The 18,536-nt window shown below is 33.6% G+C and overlaps 1 protein-coding gene and 1 pseudogene across 1 annotated transcript; one reads left to right on the top strand and one right to left on the bottom strand.

The window, feature by feature from the left end:
- LOC114299507 (protein DETOXIFICATION 19-like) overlaps positions 1-16,467 on the bottom strand; it is a 50,413-nt pseudogene extending 33,946 nt beyond the window's left edge.
- Positions 6,395-12,954, top strand: LOC145794910 (uncharacterized). The gene is made up of 8 exons (XM_082877243.1): positions 6,395-6,700; positions 9,368-9,425; positions 9,596-9,669; positions 9,775-9,795; positions 11,557-11,791; positions 12,128-12,197; positions 12,492-12,576; positions 12,808-12,954. Exons 1-8 carry the CDS (start codon positions 6,395-6,397, stop codon positions 12,952-12,954), a joined length of 996 nt encoding a protein of 331 aa, XP_082733369.1.
- Positions 16,468-18,536: the final 2,069 nt, after the last annotated feature.

The raw sequence follows: 18,536 nt of genomic DNA, 5'->3' as shown, positions 1-18,536 counted from the left end.
CCTTGAGTGGTCAGAGGCGTGGGGTGTGTTCCTCGATTGAATGAATTGTTTTAAGTCTTGTAACCCGTGGAAGGGGTGTTGGTAGTGTTAGATTTTTTAGAACACGAAGAGTTGAGATTGTCCTTGTAGATGTGGGTAGCGTTGGTGTATAGTTCCGACTATGGTGTTGTTAACCTGGAGGTTAGTATTGTGGAGTGTGGTTGGTTGGGATGTGAGTTGTTGTTTGACTTCCATCGAGGTTGGTAGAGCCTATTGGGACATTTAGGCTTGAGGTTTCTGTTTGTAGATGAATTGTGGTTGGATGTCATTGTGACTTGTTGGGTTATTGTGATTGTGAAGTTTTATCAATCAATATATTCAGTTTGGTTGATGTTGGTTATTGGTTTATATTGGAGATATGATGATTTCGGTTTAGACCTGACCTATTTGATGTTTTGGGATTCGGGTTTTCTTGTCTTTAATGGTTGTTCATATCCTTGTTTATCTTATTCCTTGTTGATTTGAGTCGTTTGAGTATCGTGGTTGCATTTGGAACAAGTCGGGGTTTGTTTTTTAATAGAAATTTTGTCCAGATTTTGGTCTCAACACTCGAGCGGTACTTTCTAAGCTCGAGCAGTCTTTGATAATTCTCAGTACTTTGGTAGGTCTGCAAAGATACTAGGAGGGTGTATTTTTAGCTCAAGCGATGTCTTCTGCGCCCTAGCGGTGTTGTGCTTGAGCGGTCTTTCTTGCACTTGAGTGGTGGTCTTCTATCTGCAAAACTTCTGAGAGTTGGTATTCTTCGCTCTAGCGGTACTTCTTGTGCTCGAGCGGTTAACTTCTGTTTGTAATTTCTAGAAGTATGGTGTTTTGGTCGCTCGAGTAGTTTGTGCGTATTTGGAACCCATTATGGGGGTTTTTGGTGTTGGAGTATTGTTGTTCATACCAAGAAATGGGTTAGATGGATTGATGTCCTTATAACATATTTAAGAATTCCTTATTAGGTCTTTGGGAGTTGGCAGTGTTGGTCTTTGAGTTAGTAAGAGTGGTTGGTATGAGAGTGGCTTGAGTTTCTTTTGTAGGGAAGTTATTTCTAGTTTACTGTAGAAGTTGTTGGTTTTATGGAATTGTTTTTAAGTATAGGTTCTTTTGTTTTGGATTGGCAGTATGTAGAGGTATGTTGTTAGGAGATGTGTAGAAAGGGATTGGTCATGAGACTATCTTGTGAGGTTGCCTTGGTGTGGTAATATTATGCTTATTGTATTGTTTCGTGGTTTAATGTATGCTAAGTTAAATTGCTTTCGTCATAAGTGGAGGTTGTTTATGAACCCCATGTAAGATCCCTAGTGTTGGGGTGATTTTCTGTTGTGGTTTTAGTTTGAGGATGGAACTTCTAGTGGTATAGTAAGGTTGTGTGGAGCGGGTAGTGAGTTGTGTAAGTTTGTTATTTACTTCATTGGTCTTGGGGTGAGTGTGTATTATGATCCTTGGGAGTTCAGCTCAAACTCAAGTGTGGTGCGAGGAAGTGTTGCGATATAGGCACAAGTGTAGGGGATGGGCTAAGATTTGAGGTAATATGGGTTAACTTGAGAAATTCGGTGTGATTTAATGAGAATGTAAGATTGTGTGAGGAGCTCCATCTCGGAGTTGATTTGGTTAGGTAATATGTGTTGGTGTAGTGTTGAGATATGGAGTTAAGTGGTATGTTAGTGTTTGGAGGCTAGTATAGGATAGTGGTGTTAAATAATATATTGGTTGGCATTTGGATTGGTTGATATATAGTTATCTCAATAATAGGATGGAACTGAAGGATTGTGTAATTGATTGATATTTTAGTGTGGCATGTACATTCCATGTGGACAGTTGGGAAGTTATTTTGAGTTTGAGGTAATTGGTTTGGGGCTACAGTTTTACTATGCTTGTGCGCCATTATGTAATTGTGAGTGTAAAATTTCTTTTTCTTATGTTATTGTGTTGCTGGCATTTTGAAAATTTCTTAGGATTCTTATCGTGGAAATTTGGTTTTGGTATTGTGGTATCACCGTAGGTGTGATGGGTTTTGTTGGGTGACCGTGTTGTGGTTCACCGGAGGAATGCTAATGAATGATTTTGAAAAGAAAAAAAAAGTCTCTTGGTGTTGTGGCTTTGAGCATTTTTCTTGAACTAAAACGGTTTTGAATTAAAACATAAAATTTCTGTTTAAAAACAAAAACAAAAAAAATTGAATCCAACAAATTAGAAACAAAATGAAAATGGTTTTGCGTTATAAATGTCATCTATGTTTTTCAGAAAAACAGTTTGGAAATCTGTGAGCTTGGTTGTGGACAGTTGAAAATGTATGTAGATTGTGACGGTGCGGTTTGAGTGCCTTTTCAAAAAGCGAAGTGTTTTGAGACAAATGGGAAAAGTAAGGAATTTTCTTTAATTTGGATATGGTACCTTGTGTTGTGCAGTGTGTTGTGATCTAGCCTGAGTTGCTAGTTACGTGCTATGTGTTTACTTTACAGGGGTTTAGAATTTGTCCAAGGCTTGTTATGCCGTATTCGTTATTCTTTAGTCGTATTTTACCTTATGTTCTCGTTTTGAGACTTGATCGAGAGTCTGGTGTGCGAGGAGTTCTCTTATTTTGTGTTTGAGCGTTTAAGCACTCGATGGTGATTTCGGTGTTGTCGGTGATTCAGGCATGGTTGACATCTTTGAGTCTGAGTGGTTATCGTTGTTGTTGTGGTGGTTGTTGTTTCTTGTCTCATAAACCACTACAAGTTATGTAGGTCAAAGAGGCATCCATGTTTGTTCCCTGGTGTTTTGTTGTTCTGGCATCTGTGGGTTCCCGAGATATTGATCCTAGAATCTGGGAACTTATCCCACGATGGATCTAAACGTAGGTTGGTGTTGTATCCTTTGTAATCGTTGAGTGGCTTTTGGGTGTTAGCGTTTCTTCAATTTCAGGGATGAAATTTCCTAAGGTGGGGAGGTTGTAGTACTATGTACTTCCTGTTATAATAGAATTATATTTGACTCTTTGATTATCTTGATTTGGAACCTTCTTAGTCGATGTTTAAGCCTTGGTTTAGGTGTTACCATAGTGGTTGAGTGAGATTGAATCAAAAACTCCAAATTCAAATAGTTATTATTGAGTAGTCTTCACTCTTTTATCATTTTCTCTCCCCACACTTTGAATCTTGATGTGAGGTTAGAACCATTGGAAAGCTTACTTCTAGGGTTTCAATTTGGACACAAGAACAACCCTAAATAAAGTCCAGACGAGAGAGTTATGCTTATTTGAAATTTGAGAATCTGTGCTGTGAGCATAGTGCGCTCGAGCGCAACTTTCAACGCTCGAGCGTACTTTGCAGAATCACGTCTTTTAAAGTCACTTTTTGGGTCAAATCTCTTCATTTTTCACTCCCCTTTCTCTCTTATTCTGCCATTTTTGATTTCTCAAGCTTTTTAGGCTTGATTTCATCTATTTCTATATATCTTTGACCCCTAGTTCCATATACCAAAATGTAGAGCACGACGAGGGCTTCCATTTAATCTCAACGGATCGCCGTTTTGCCACTGGTGATTTTATAACTTGTTTCCTTCTTGCTTCAAGTAGTAGAATCTATTTCTTAAACTCAATATGAGTTTGGTAGTGTATTTGTTGTGCATTTTAAATATATATATATTCCATTGTTATTGAATTGATTTTTGGAAATTTGTTTTGTAAATAAGGGTTTGTCCAAATGGGATTGTTGAGCTATGGTTTAGCTACAATTTTTTTTTTTTTCACTTACAAAAATGCATATAAGTTGTTAAAAAGTAAAAAGCCCTAATTTGGAAAAATCCTAAAATGTTGTTCTTTTGGGAAATAGTTGGATTATTAAATCAAAATGTAAAAGAGAAGTTTTTAAATGTTTTCTTGAAAAAAATGTTGTGATTATGAAATTGGAGTTGATATATATTAAAATGAGATATTTTTTTGCATTGAAATGGATTTTCAAAGAGGAAATAGATTATGCCCTAAAATGTAAATGTTGAGATTGTAAAGAGGAAATGAAATAAATGTTAAGAAATGTGAAATTGAAATGATGATTAATGATGATGGTGGAGTTTGATATGTATTATCACTCTCATTTGAGATTTTGGAAAAGTGTATCTTTAATGGAATTTATTTATCTGTTTAGAGAAATCCGTTTTGGGCTATCGGTAGAGGATAGCTATGATTGTCGTAGAAATTGCATGTGAACTAGACAAACTGGGCTGTTTATAAATCACGCATATCATAGAGCATGTAATGGATTTTGAAAATTTAAATTGTATGTTTTGGAAAGAGGTTTTTTTTTTTAAAATTCTCGCATTATGTTTGGGAACATTTGCATTATTTTGGAAAAATAATATTTTGAACCACATGTATTGTGCTATTTGGAAAGAATAAATAAAATGGTAAATCTGAGAAATGGTTGTTGTTACATCAAATAAGTTGGCCTATGTGTCCAAAGTGAAAGTGTCGAAAATCGCGCGATACATGGGTGCCGATCATGCGGACGAAATTTTCGTAAAAAGGCTATGGTAGTGTTTGTATAGCCTACATTTACATGGATCTTGTTTGATTGTTTCCCGCGGATAAAATTTCCATGAAATGTTGTATTGGTTTTGAAGATTTACCCATTTTATTTATTATCATTTTGGTTTTGGAAAGAAATGATTTTAAAACGGTCTTAGCAATGTAATTGTTGTTAGTTAACAATGTATTCGTATTGGAATTGGCAATGAAATCGCTAGTTGGTATTGAGATACCTAGATTGACTTGTGGAAATGGATTTTATATCAAACTAATGTATTGAATTCGGAAAACGTTTTGAATAAATGAAATGTTTTGAAGAAGAGGAAAAAAAGGTTTTGGTTGAGAAAACAAGTGGATTTGATAATGCATTTTGGGCATATTATATATGTATGTATTGCATTCATGATCATTTTGTACTGGTGAAGCTTATTTAATTTTGGAAATATTTCTTATTGGGCTTTATGTTCACCCTACGTGGCTAAAAATATTTTTTCAGGTATGCTTATGTGGATGTGGACTGAGACTGTGAAATTGTATTCGAAACCACACAGGGTAGTTCCTTTATTTGTAGGCTTGGGTCATTTATGTTACTGTTGGCCGTGTGCCATTCTTGTAAGGGTTACACCCTTTGTATATGATATAAGCCTTTGGGCATTTTAATTTGATTATAACATCTTTGTATGTTTTAGTTATAGAGCATCTATTCAACTTAGATGTTGTATCTAAGAATGTATAAAATTAGAATAACACATGTACTGTGTGGCTATATTATATACATCTACACAAGTGTTGTTAGTTATCATCTAGCGTTGGGTGGTTTACCCACATGGGCCAGGCCTCGTAAATCCGAGACGTGACACAATAAAAGAGAATTAGAAGGGTCCATGTGGCTCACTACAAGTCATGTTTCGAAAATCTGAATCATTCATTTTATAAGACCCTCAATGTATATCATCTATAAAAAAATTAAATCAATCCAATAATTATAACGTTTTTATTTTATTGTGTTTGTCTTTAAAAAAAAGATGTTTTATTTTCAAAATATATTTCCGCCTATTTTTTAGAGACAACTGTAATAAAACAAAAATGTTACGATTATAGGATCAAACTAATTTTTTTTATGAGTGTTACACAAGAAAATCATACAAAATAAATAATTTGAATCATCGAAACAGATCTCAAGATAGACTTCATAAGCTCCGTAAGTTATCTCATACGAAAATATGACCATACGAAAACGTCAACCTCATTTTTGATGGTTTTTTTTTAGCTTTTTTACACACAAAAATCATTAAAAAAAAAGTTGCAAAAAAATTAACTATTTTAACACAAAAAAACTAAAAAGTTAAAAAAAAAAAAAAAAATCTAACTTCTTAAAACAGCACTCTGTTGATCCATTTATTATTTGACGTTACGGACAGCATCTCTCTACGGTACAATAACAACTTACATGAGTTTCATTAAATATTCAATAGTTATAAGAGAAATATTATATATATATATATATATATATATATTTATCTTTTCGTTTTGCATCACTAATTTGGTAGATATTTATGATTAATTAATATGGAGCAATGTACTCTAGTGATTTAAAAATGTGAAGCTCTCTAATTGAAGTTATAATTGTGCCACATAATATGATCACCCAAAAAAAAAAAAAAATGGGTTGCTATTTCAAGAACATCTCCAACCACTACAGGAAATATAGTATTTAACGACGTTTATTTAACGGCGTTTTTTTAAACGTCACTGTTTTTAACATTTAACGACGTTTTATAAACGTCGCATTTTATTTTGACTAAAACGGTACCGTTTAAGGAATTGAAGTCGTTTTTTGAACGCCTTCACATGTGTTAGAATAATATGTTTTTCCTCGCTCTCACTCTTATAGTCTCTGAGAATCAGGACCCTGCTCTCTCTCTCTCTCTCTCTTCAAGCCTCATTTTGAATCTGGGAAACCTTCAGTCTCAGAGAAACCAATCCCGCAAATCTCTCATTCACCCGATCGCTCGCTCTCTCTCTAAACCCTTCAGTCTCAGAGATTACGATTCAACCTTCTTCAGCTCGATTTCATCTCAGATCCAATCTCAGAGTGATTTCGATTTCGAAGTTCTCTCTCTCTCTCGATTTCGAAGCTCCACCGCCACCACATCTGCATCGTTGACTAAGGTAAGCACCACCATCTACAATCTCAATTTCGTATTCTCTCTCTCTCTCTTGCTCTCTCTCTCTCTCTCTCTCAAGCTCTTCTTTCCGTCGATTGTTCTCCTAGGGTTTACATATGTTTAAGATTTGAGATTTGCGATTTCTTTTCCAAAAACATATGTTTCAGATCTGAGATTTCTCATTCAAAAATATGTTTGAGATTTGAGATTTCTTATTCAAAAACATATGTTTCAGATCTAAGATTTCTCATTCAAAAATATTTGTTTGAGATTTGAAATGAAAGAAATTTACCAACTGTAAATTAGGCAAATTGTAGGAAGAACTTGTGAAATTAGAAATTTACCAGATCTGGAATGAAAGAAAGGGATAATTTGTAGGAAGTACTTGTGAAATAGCCCTCATTCACCAACAGTAAAAGATGTAATTATTAAATAAAAAACAGAGCCTAATATGTAATTAGGCAAATTGTAAGGAGATATTGTTAATTTACCCTTAAATTTATTTATTGGAAAATGAGCAAATTAATCAGGAGCACTAGAAAATGCTCACAAATATTAAGCATACTTTAGAATACATTTGAGAGCCCTTTCAAGATAGCACTGTTACAAGCCACAACCAAAACTGGAGCCTAGTAATTCAGAAAAGATGGATGCATATGTGATGACTTTTAGACAGAAAAATAAATAAATAAATTAGAAGAATTAAAATGATAACATTATAACTATAAAATTACAAACAAAAAAGCACAAATGAAAAATGTGCAGGGGAATAATGTAATAGCCTAAGAATTTGAGCCAAGTTTTTCAAATGTGTTGAACAACTACACCTCAAATGGTGTTTTTTTTATATGCTTAGAAGTCGTTTACTTGGTTCGTTTACTTTGTTCTCAAGGGAAAAAAAACAAGTGAATTGAGTTCATGTGAAGCAAGTGATGTTTTTTTTGTTATCAAGTTTTGACTTATTAACAATGTCTATTTTGTAGCTTATATGCTTAGAAGCCGTTTACTTGGTTCTTTTTCCATTTTTCATATTTTTGTACAATGCCTTTTCTTTTCTTTTTAATGGATGTTAATGTAATTGGAGTTGCAAATATTTCACTTATTAATGGATCCATTCTCATTGGGATTTTTTGTCAAACGGGTGTTAATAGGAGTAATAATAGTAATAGTTGTGAATGTAATAATCTTTTGGAAGACAATGAAGCATTAAGATTCAGTCTCCAAATCTCTTTATTCTAATGTATATTTAGTTGTACGAAAGTCTTCAGATTTTCTACTTCTCAATATTATATGATTGAAAATATATTAGAACAAATGGACACAACAAAAATTTGCTGGCCTAGTTTGGCATTCAGTTCAAGACATCTTAATTGCTATTACATCTATGTGTGTGTATTCATTTGAGGACTTGATGGGTAATACATGCAGTTGCAGTGTTGGTGTTTGCATTTAATTATTGTCTGGGATAAATTTTAGGGGAATATTGTACCTATAAATATATAAGTTTCCAAATGAAATTTTGTTGATGGATACTATAATTCCTTATTGGTACAATTATTTTACTTACATCACTGTAGAAAAGTTGGCTCGAACTCTGGAGGCAAAAGACATTTCTGTTACTTATTCTGCATACTTGTTAATAGTGTTAGTAATTTTCAAATTCAGGCATCAACCTTTTGTTTTCTTAGTTATTCTTTCATAACATTATGTACAGTTTTGTTATTTCTAATCTGGTCTACAATTTCCCTCCCCTATAAACAATAAAATTGTGAGTGTAATGAAGCCTGCGTCACATAGTTACATGGTTACATGGTTATTCACATGAATGGAATTTGTAGTGAAGCCTGCCTCACATAGTTACATGGTTGCTTGCACATTGAAGAAGAGGAGAATAGAGGTACAAGATGAACAAGGATTGCTCCTACCAAAACGCTCTCAATAATGGCCATGACCATGACGACACACACTGCCAAACGTGCAGTTTGTGGGTGCCCTGCCCCGAGTTCATTTGAGACCCTTGTGTTGTTTGAGGGAAATAGAGAGTATGAATCTATGGTGACAAACAATACCGAAAAATTTGAGAAATTGCCCAAAATTTGAAACCTTAGTATGAATAAGGGAAGCCACAAAATTCAAACAAGTATAACAGACCTCACTACATTACTGAGTCCATATGGGATCATCCAAACTGTTGAAGCTGTGTTGAGGCTGTGGATTAAACTTATATTAGTAATGGATGATAATTTTTAAGATTTAATTCAAGAAACCCACTAAAGTTCCAAAAAGAAAATTACGCAATCCTAACCAGATAGATAGCACCGAGGTTTCTAACTGAGGATTAGGAAGAAGACCAGATAGAAGAACCCATCATTTCAAATGACCACATTTCCAAGCTGTTCAAGAAAGTATCAATCATGAATTTTCATTACATAAAATCCAGGAGTCCTACTTATTGATAATTATGTGCCTACAAATTTGTACCTTTTATACCATGTTATTCGTTTGATTTCACTATTTAGTTGGAAACTGTCTTGCCTTCATCAGTCTGCAAATATCCTATATGATTAATGTATAGATTTTCATTCTTCTTGACTGTTCTTCTTCTTTTCTTGTTAGCATTTTATGTCTTTCAGAAGAAAAAAATGCCTAACAATTGACAACATGTGTACAGGAAGTTCTCTTTGGGAGATTGATACCCTCCTTCATGTCTACCGCCCACCTGTTTCAAGGTGCAAGCTTTAACCTGATCATCTCTGCTTCCTCTCTTGAATATGCATGCTTGTTTGCGTTCTTTAGAATAATGTGTTTTAATTACAATATTTGGCATGTCCTTTTCATTGTCTATACCTACTTTCTTCTTTTTTTAGATTTGTTTTGTCGCTTGAGAATGATTTGACAGTAAGAAGCAAAATGACTGAAGTTGCAGTTAAAGATTTCAGTTCTGGTTCATTTGAAACAATATTTACAGTGGAGGTATATTTTCATCTATTTACACAAGAAAAATAAAAAGAAAAAGAAAATTCAATTATGCTTTCCTTAACGTGATTCAATTCAAATAAAAACTTAATCCACTTGCAGATTGGACGAAGAGTAAAACAGGTACCACTTGCATTCTACAAGATTTTTGAAGCTAAAATCTTGTTAAAACAGGTGTTTAATTGTGTTTTTTGCTTGTATTTCACAAGTATTAACCCTAATGTTTCAATTTGTGTTTTGATAATTGGCTTTCTCATTCATTTTGTTTGTTAATCTTTGTAATCTATCCAACCAATGTTTCAATTTGTGTATATATATAGATCCCTGTGTTCTTTTTAGATTTCTCTTCTCTGTTTTGGGTTTGTCTGCTGTGCAGTTTCAAGTCCATTGATGAATAACTTTTGTTATGGTGAAGGAAAAAATTTAGGTGAAACATCAGTATGGTGGTTCAACCTTCCCATGGTGTGTGGAAGGCAGTTTTTGAGGAAAGAAAGAAATGTAATGTTATAAAACTCAAAATTCCATTTTATTTTGGTATTTTTTTAATTTGATAATCTATTATTTGAAGGCATTCCTACTTGATTTGATCCTCATTTGCAGAGATTTAGAGAGAGGCATTATGACTTGATCCTCATTTACTGAAATCAATGTTTTAAGGCATTCTTCCTTGATCCTCAAGCTCCAATGGCTGCTAATAGTCTACTTTGTTTCTAAACTTTAATCGGTACTCTCTCTCTCTCTCTCTCTCTCTCTCTCTCCCACTCTCTCTATTTCTTTTGAATTTTACTGCATGTATAACATTTGTATACATCAATGTGTGTCTGTTGAATTGTTGAATTGCTCAATAAAAATATATTGTTGAATTGTTGAAAGCTGGTCATGGCTAAGTAGATTGGATGGGAAGATGATGTAAAACTAAGTTTCTGATGCCATATAAAGGACTTCCAAGAAATTGTACTTGCAAAGATCCCCTTTCCTAACCCCATGAATAGATTTGATCTGTTAGGTTCTTTTTTGAACTGAAAGAAACTTCTACATTAATTTTCATACGACAATTTGGATTGATAGGACACAATATTGGGCCAAAAAAGATGATAGTTCAACAAAAATTTAACTGTAATTGTGAATCAATATTCTGGAAACACATATTAGATCACAGAGCTTGTCAATTATTATATTGACACTGCAGAAATTAATGTATCACTGGTATGATGTATCTGAAATCAGTTGGGCCATATCTCTAATAAAGACAAAAAATGATTAAATCACAAGTTAGTAGTTGACTTGCTTCTCTTACTTTCTTTATTCTCTTATGGTGTTGGCTTATAGTGAATTCTATCACCGAATTAAGCACCAGCTGTTACCACTGGATAGGTCAGATCATTGTCTGTTATGCAAAACTTGAGAATAATTATTCTGTAAGGTAAGCTGCTCCGTTGGCTACTCTTGATTGCTGTAGGTAAAATTGTGGGATTCGTCAAGCAACCAACCATTACGTGTTGCATCTAATAATCGAATAGCTGTATTTGATTTCTTTGAGATTATCCTTTTATTTTTGCTCTGAATCTTATTGTTCAAGCTGACTCCAAAATTAAGATTTTGTGGAGATAATTGGGGATTTTTTTGATAATATAGGTTGAGCTGATTACCTGAAATAGATTTCAATGGAACCTTTGTGATAATCTAGATTTTAATAGCTTAAATATTTAAGGCTGCAGGTTGTCATAATCTCTTATTATGTCAATCTTTGTGATATTCTTGCTTGCTTCTTATTTTCCCTTAAATGTCCTTGTTTTTTTTGGAATGTAAATCATTCATGATTCTAAATTCTCATTCATGCTTCTACTAAATATATTTGAATTTGCTATCTTAAAATTAATGCAGAGATTAGAACATGGACACATATCTTCTATCAATATGGATCCTATAAGAGGGATGGCAGAAATGTTTTCAATGCACCCAGATGAACATGTGACTTGGCTGGTTGAATGCTGCAAGTTTTCAGAGCTGTCAAATACATTTTTCCTCTTTTTTTTGTTGCAGTCATTCATGACCCCTAATATTGGTACACTTCTCTCTCTCTCTCTCTCTCTCTCTCTCTCTCTCTCTCTCTCTCTGTGTGTGTTGTGTGTGTGTTGGTTAGTGCTGCCTAGTAATAGTTCTGCTTATGTTCAAAGACATTTTCCCACTTGGTTTTGTTGCAGTTATTTGTTGCAGTTATTTATATTGTTTTTTTATTAAAAGGTTCTTCTGTTTTCTATACTGTTAGTGAAGTGATATATGCGGGAATACTATATTTAGCTGCTGACGGGAAATTCATGCTTTTTGCAATTGCTATGTTTTTTTTTGCTTCATCAATTTTCTTTTAGCATTTTATCATGCTTATCTATTTCTATTGCATTTGCATTGAGATTACAAAGTTGCTGATGCTGATCTTTTCTTTTTTCCTTGTCAGACATTGGTCAATTTAATGCATTGTATGATGCTTGCTATCCAGTTCTGAAAACTGAGTGGAATGTGTTAAAGTATGTTATTTGCTATGCTTCTAGCATATATTAGCATTTATATGCTAATATAGGGGGAGTGTGCATGATAACTATGTTATTTGCTATGCTTCTAGCATATATTAGCATCAGAACTTCATGAGATATCAGAAAGCTCTGTGGCTGTGTTGGCTGCATTTAGTTGGGGATTTGAAAACTCGATTGTAGTGTTGTTCTTATCACAAGTGTGCCAAGGTAGTCGAGTGGCTGCGCTATTGCTCAGGACTTCAACCCCTGCAGTTGTCATTTTTTTTTGTTTTTCTGTATGTGAAACAGGCCCGGGTTTTGGAGTGCAATGGCTTCTAATTTGACCAACCAATCTCATAATGTCCTTAGCAAAACGTTTATGGTCAAGAAAGAGGTATTCACTTATGGTTTCATTTCCTTGATGTCATGTACTACTAACTTGGTATAGTTTGTTCTTTTCCTCATTGATGAAATTTGATAGATCGAAGTGCTGTAAGGTGGAACAATTTGTTATTTTAACTGATCCAATTTGCTATGACCTGGCCAGAGTTTGTCCAGCCAAATGTGAAATTTAATGGTAAGTTCAGTTTCATTTATACATCTATTCCTTTTCTGTTTCATTCAGGGTACCTTCCTTGCTCTCTGTCTCTGTGGTTGGAGAAAAATAATTCTCACCTATGGGCATGAGCTTTCTCGAACAGTAACTAGCCATATGTTAAACCCCATGGTCAACCCATTTTCTCACTTTCATCATCATCATCTTTCTCTTTAATTGAATTCTGCACTTGTGTGTACATATCATGTTAAATATGTAAATGTCTAATTAGTATATCTTGTTAAAAGAAATATGTACTTGTGTATACATATATATATATATATATATATTAGCATTTGGGCCCATGCAATGCGTAGCAATTCATTTTGGTCCTCTTTTTTTTTTTTGTAAAATTCATAATATGAATTTCTATTTCTGTTTAAATAGAGATATGGTTGAGGGTAGGCAGTTGAAACTGTCATGATTTTTCTCTGAACTTCGGTGGCGACTTGATATTTACATGTTTATCCCTTTTATGATGAAAAGCAGAGACATATGGCATGGTTTTTCTGGACAAAGAGGTAGCGCGACGGACCTTAAAATATGTGTTCACATTATATTATATAATAATATAAATAGTATAGATGTATGTATTGTAAGTTCAAGGAAACTTATACCATGAGAAATAACACACAGATTTCATGATAAAATGGGCAGTTCAGAGATCAGTTAGTCTTCCTACCACATCATGTAGCGGTAATAAATCACATGGCTCAGTTTCAGCTGGTACGTATAAGTTTTTGACTTTTTAGTAGTATTTGTATAGTATACTTCAATTGAAATCAAATGGACATGACTATCACAGTTTATTTTTTTATTTGTTTGATCAATTACAGAGAATTTTATTAATCATTAAATATGATTTTATATTATTTTTGGTGATTGATCTCCTTGTGCCATTGTGCGATGTGTTCATTGTTTTGTTCAATTACGAAGGAATCTTATCGTGACAAATTGACAGCTTGTCTCAAACCACCCCCACTCCCTCTCTTACTTTTGCAACTGCTTGTCTCTTACTACATCAGCATAATTTGCCAATGCCTGAACTCTCCTCTAAAACCTCTTGATATGCTGCCACTCCTATAACATCAAAAGGATTTGACCCCTATCAAATGCATAGAAATATTATAGAAACTAGTGGGGTGGCACTCATTACATGAGTGCAAGTGCCACAAAGAACCACTAAGTTAGCCAATTTTTGAACAATAGTGCATAGAGAGAGAGAAAGAGGTGTACTAAGTAGCCTCTTAATTAGGAAAGAGAATTTTTAAAACTAACTGGGAGTTCTAGGCAGTTGTGGGGAGTTCTTTAGAATAATGTGTTTACTTGAACATTTACCCTCAAATGAATATAGAAGCAAAAGGATTTTAATAATGCATAATTTAATTTTCTTTGGATAGTTTAGGGAAATGAAAAATATACACAAAATTAGTGTTCTACTTTTATATATTAGCAAAGATGACATGCTTGACAACTGAAGTAAAAACGAAACTAAAGCTATTAAAAGTACACATGATGATAATATATATGCATCAATTATGAAGTGCACAATGCTCTAATGGAGATGCCATTAAAGTTGTTGCATGTTGACATTGCTAATATTGGTGCCAAATTTAGTACAAGTCTTGGCAGATTGTTAGATTTTGGAATTGCTATCAACGGTTAGATGCATTTTCTATTATTTATGATTACTGATATCAACTTCTCTCTCTCTCTCTCTCTCCCCCCCCCCCCCAAAATTGTATTCATATTTTTAAGTTCAGGGAACAACAGCGATAAATGGAAAAAGTGCATTGGAGACAATGATGGAGAGGCTGGATTAATGATGGAGAGGTTGGATTACAAGTTAACAAAACTCAGATTCCGAATATAATTGCAGAGACGCAATGCATAGAGAGGGGCATCCAATTGTGGTGAACTAGGTTGATATGGTAGGAAAATGATTTGTGTGAATGTGGTTATTGTGAATGAGAATAAGAATATCAAGTTGGTTCAAATGTCCAGATTTGTATTTTGGTGAACTCAGATTCCTATTTTGGCTCAAATAGAGGGACATCCAATTTTGGTGACTCCTTAATGTAATTCAAACGATTTGTGTGTGAATGTTTTTTTTTTTTTTTGGTGACTCCTTAATGTAATTCATTTGATAAGATTTTACTATGTGAATGGGAGTTATTATTTCATATTAGTGTTATTTTTCAGTTTTATTATAGGTTTTTTTTGGGTTCAATAACCTAAAATTAGCACAATTAAAAAAAGGGGCTATCACGGCGTTTCTAAAAACGTCGTTAAATAGCATCAGATATACGATGGCGTTTTAAAAACGTCGCTAAATAGCATGATGACGTCATGTTACAGTTGGCAGAACTTTTAGCGGCGTTTTTAGAAAACGCCGCCTATTGGCATATAGCGACGTTTATAAAGCGCCACAGAGTTATAGCGACGGCCGCATCTTCGACGTTTGGTGCTAAACGCCACAAAAATATTTAACGGCGTTTTTAGGACCTATTGCGGCGTTTTTTAAACGCCTCTAAAACCAGAATTTCCAGCAGTGAACTCTTTTGTTTTTAAAATCAAATATGAGTACAAATTTTGTTAAAAACTTGATTTGATAGCAGACGTTCATGAATTTTCATCAAATTTAACTAAAAACTTGATTTGATTAAAAAAAATAAATGAATGTTCTAATCCCTTTACTTAAAAATTTCATCAAATCATTTTTTAAAATTTCAAACTTACCCTCAAAATTTCATTTCATCCAATTTTGTGAAAATTTTATTTTTGCCTTCTGATGAAGAAGTTGATAGAACTTGTTCTGATGCAAGTTTAACGAAATGATTAGAGATATAAACTAACAGTGTTGAAGATTTTAAAATAATAATAATAATAATAATAATAATAATAATAATAATAATAATAATAATAATAATTTGAGTGCACATATTTCAATTATAAAATCGAATACAATTCTTTTTGTTTGTGACAAAAAGTTGGGTCCGATTTAAGTAGTGTTTCGTTCATTCAAGTTGAGTATTCTATCAAAATATTTATTCACGTGTTTGGTTAATTAAAAAAATAAAAAAAAAATACAATCATCATTCACCATTAGAATGGAATGATCATTTCATAGGATAGCTTCTACGGGAGAGTTTAAAGAATAACTATTTCATTCCATTTCAACTTATTTCAATGCACTAAATAAAATTTTAATGTACTGTTATATTATAACGGTGGTTAAGGATGTTCTAAATACATTTTTTAATTGTTTAAATATATATATATATATATATAATATGAAGGTAATGTGACCAAAAAAAATTAAAAAATTAAAAAGTGTGCTGATAAACATGCCAAATGAGAGAGAGAGAGAGAGACCAGGAAAGCGTAGCTGGTGACGAAGGCTCAGGAGTTGGCAAGGTTGGAGGCGGCGAGCTCGAGGTCTCCGAGGTGGCCGGAAAACATGACACCAACCAGAGGAATGAAATAGTATGAAACATTTGTAATTATCATTGGTAATGAAAACAACACCTGATGCTTTGCTTCTTCCAAATCCAACACCTTCTTCCACAACCTCTCCTCCACCCCACCACCACCACCACCACCTCCACCTCCTCCTCTTCCATCTGATGAATACTTCACCAGCAGTGGTCTATCATGATCATCTGAACCACCTCTATTGTTTGGATACATCTCTCTCTCTCTGTGATCTGTTTTTTTTTTTTTTTTTGTCTTCTTGGTTTTAATGATCAATCTGTTTGGTCAGTGATATATAGAGTAGATAAAAAAGAAGAGAGAAATGGGGGTAGGAGGAAGTCATGATCAGCCATGCTTTGTAACCATGGACTTATGAAACGGTTACGGATATGAGTACTGATATGGTATGAGTATATTGATATAGTAAAATTTTTAAAAAATAGATATAGGTATGGCTTGATATGCTTGTAAAAAATATTTATTTTTAATTTAAAATAATATAAAAATTAATTAAATAGTTTAATTTGTTAAGATCTAACCTATAATTAATATTTAATGTTAAAAGTAGAGGTATAAATCAAAATTAAATGTCAATATATTAAATAACTTACAAAGTATAATTTAATTTTAAAATTATACTAAGCATAAAACTAAAAATAAAAAGGAAGTCTAGTGAAACGAGTTTTATCTTTATAGTAGAAAAAAATATTATTTCAACTGATGTACGGTACAGCTTGGGTATATACTAAGTATAATTAGGTACGCCAAAAATTAAGAAGAAAAAAAATTTGAGTACGTATTTCGTGTATCCAATACGTATGCAGAAGTACCATACGAGATACCATAAGCCGATAAGTACTCGGTATAGGTACGATATGTTTTTCGAAGTGTCTATGCTTCATAGCCGTAGATGGAACCAGACTTTGTCTTCTAGTGGGTCAAAAGTTGAATAAAAATATGAGTAATGTTAGAGATTCACAATTTACTCACAAATTATATTATAATGAATTAGGCATTATATGATTAAATTTATAACCAAAACAAAATTAAAATGTAATTTGCAATCAAGAGATATCTCCAAAACAAAAAAAAAATTAAAATTAAAAAAAGAGAGAAAATAAAAAATATAAGAATACAAAAATTATAAAAAAAGAAAGAAAGAGAAGAGCACATGAATTATTTTAATATAAAAATAGTCAAAATAAAGAAAAGTTAGGGACCAATACATGTCATATAAAAAATAACAATAATAAAAAGAAATGTAATCAAGCCCAAAGCGGAAAGCCACGATGCGTTACAGTCTCCACGTAACATTAAAAAGTTAAACATACCTTTATCGGGATTGGGGTGGGTGCTGTCAGGCATTGGGAGTGGGTGCTCTGACAGCACTCGTGTTGTCACATCTCATTTCATTTATTTTGATCATGTTTTGATAATTAAATTGTTTATATTATAAAATTTGTTAAGTATATTATTTTTATAAAAAATAAAATTAATCGAACTAATATAATAACATGATTAAGATTGTTAGGATTCTTTGTTGTCAAATTTCATGGATCAAAACCAAGGTTATAATAGGATCTAGTTTTCCAGATTTTCTAAATTTTGGCCGTCCTGCTCGAGCAGAGAAAGGGACGCTCGAGCGGGGATTGCAAGCTCACAGCATCTCTGCTTTGCCTGAAAAAGTACTGGATGGTGTGATTCGATGCTCGAGCGTGGAAACTTCCGCTCGAGCGTGAAGCCTATATGAATCACACAATTTTGAAGCCTCCGCTCGAGCGGGAATTCCCATGCTCGAGCGGACCGCCCGAACACAGATTTTTGGATTTCTATAAGGAATTGGTTTTCTTCCAAAACTAGGATTACTTTGGTTTTCTATAAGTAGTTGGTTTTCTCCCAAAACTTGGATAACTTCTCCAGATCTTCTTTTTGGGTTCTAAGGTTTATATTTGGAGATATTTTGCTAGTTTTCTTTAATGTTTTCATTGAGTATTCAACTCATGGTTTAAGAAGCATACATCAAAGGTTTGTTTGTTGATTCTACACAAAAGAGAGAGTTGATCTTCGGTGGATTCTGAAGAATTCGAGCCTGAAACTTTGGTGGATTCCGGAGTGGCTCATCGTCAAGACAATTCCGAGGTGAAGACGAGGTTGGAAGAGACACATAGAGGTTGGTTCAATTCGGGCATGGATTCGCTAGGGGATTTCAGCTTTGGTGGATTCCGGAATGGCTCATCGTCAAGACAATTCCGAAGTGAAGACGAGGTTGGAAGAGACACATAGAG

This window comes from Camellia sinensis, chromosome 7, assembly GCF_055761805.1.
Source record: "Camellia sinensis isolate YWXY chromosome 7, ASM5576180v1, whole genome shotgun sequence".
Taxonomy (NCBI): Eukaryota; Viridiplantae; Streptophyta; class Magnoliopsida; order Ericales; family Theaceae; genus Camellia; species Camellia sinensis.
Note: the sequence above shows the minus strand (reverse complement) of the source record. Positions and strands in the feature narration are given on the sequence as shown.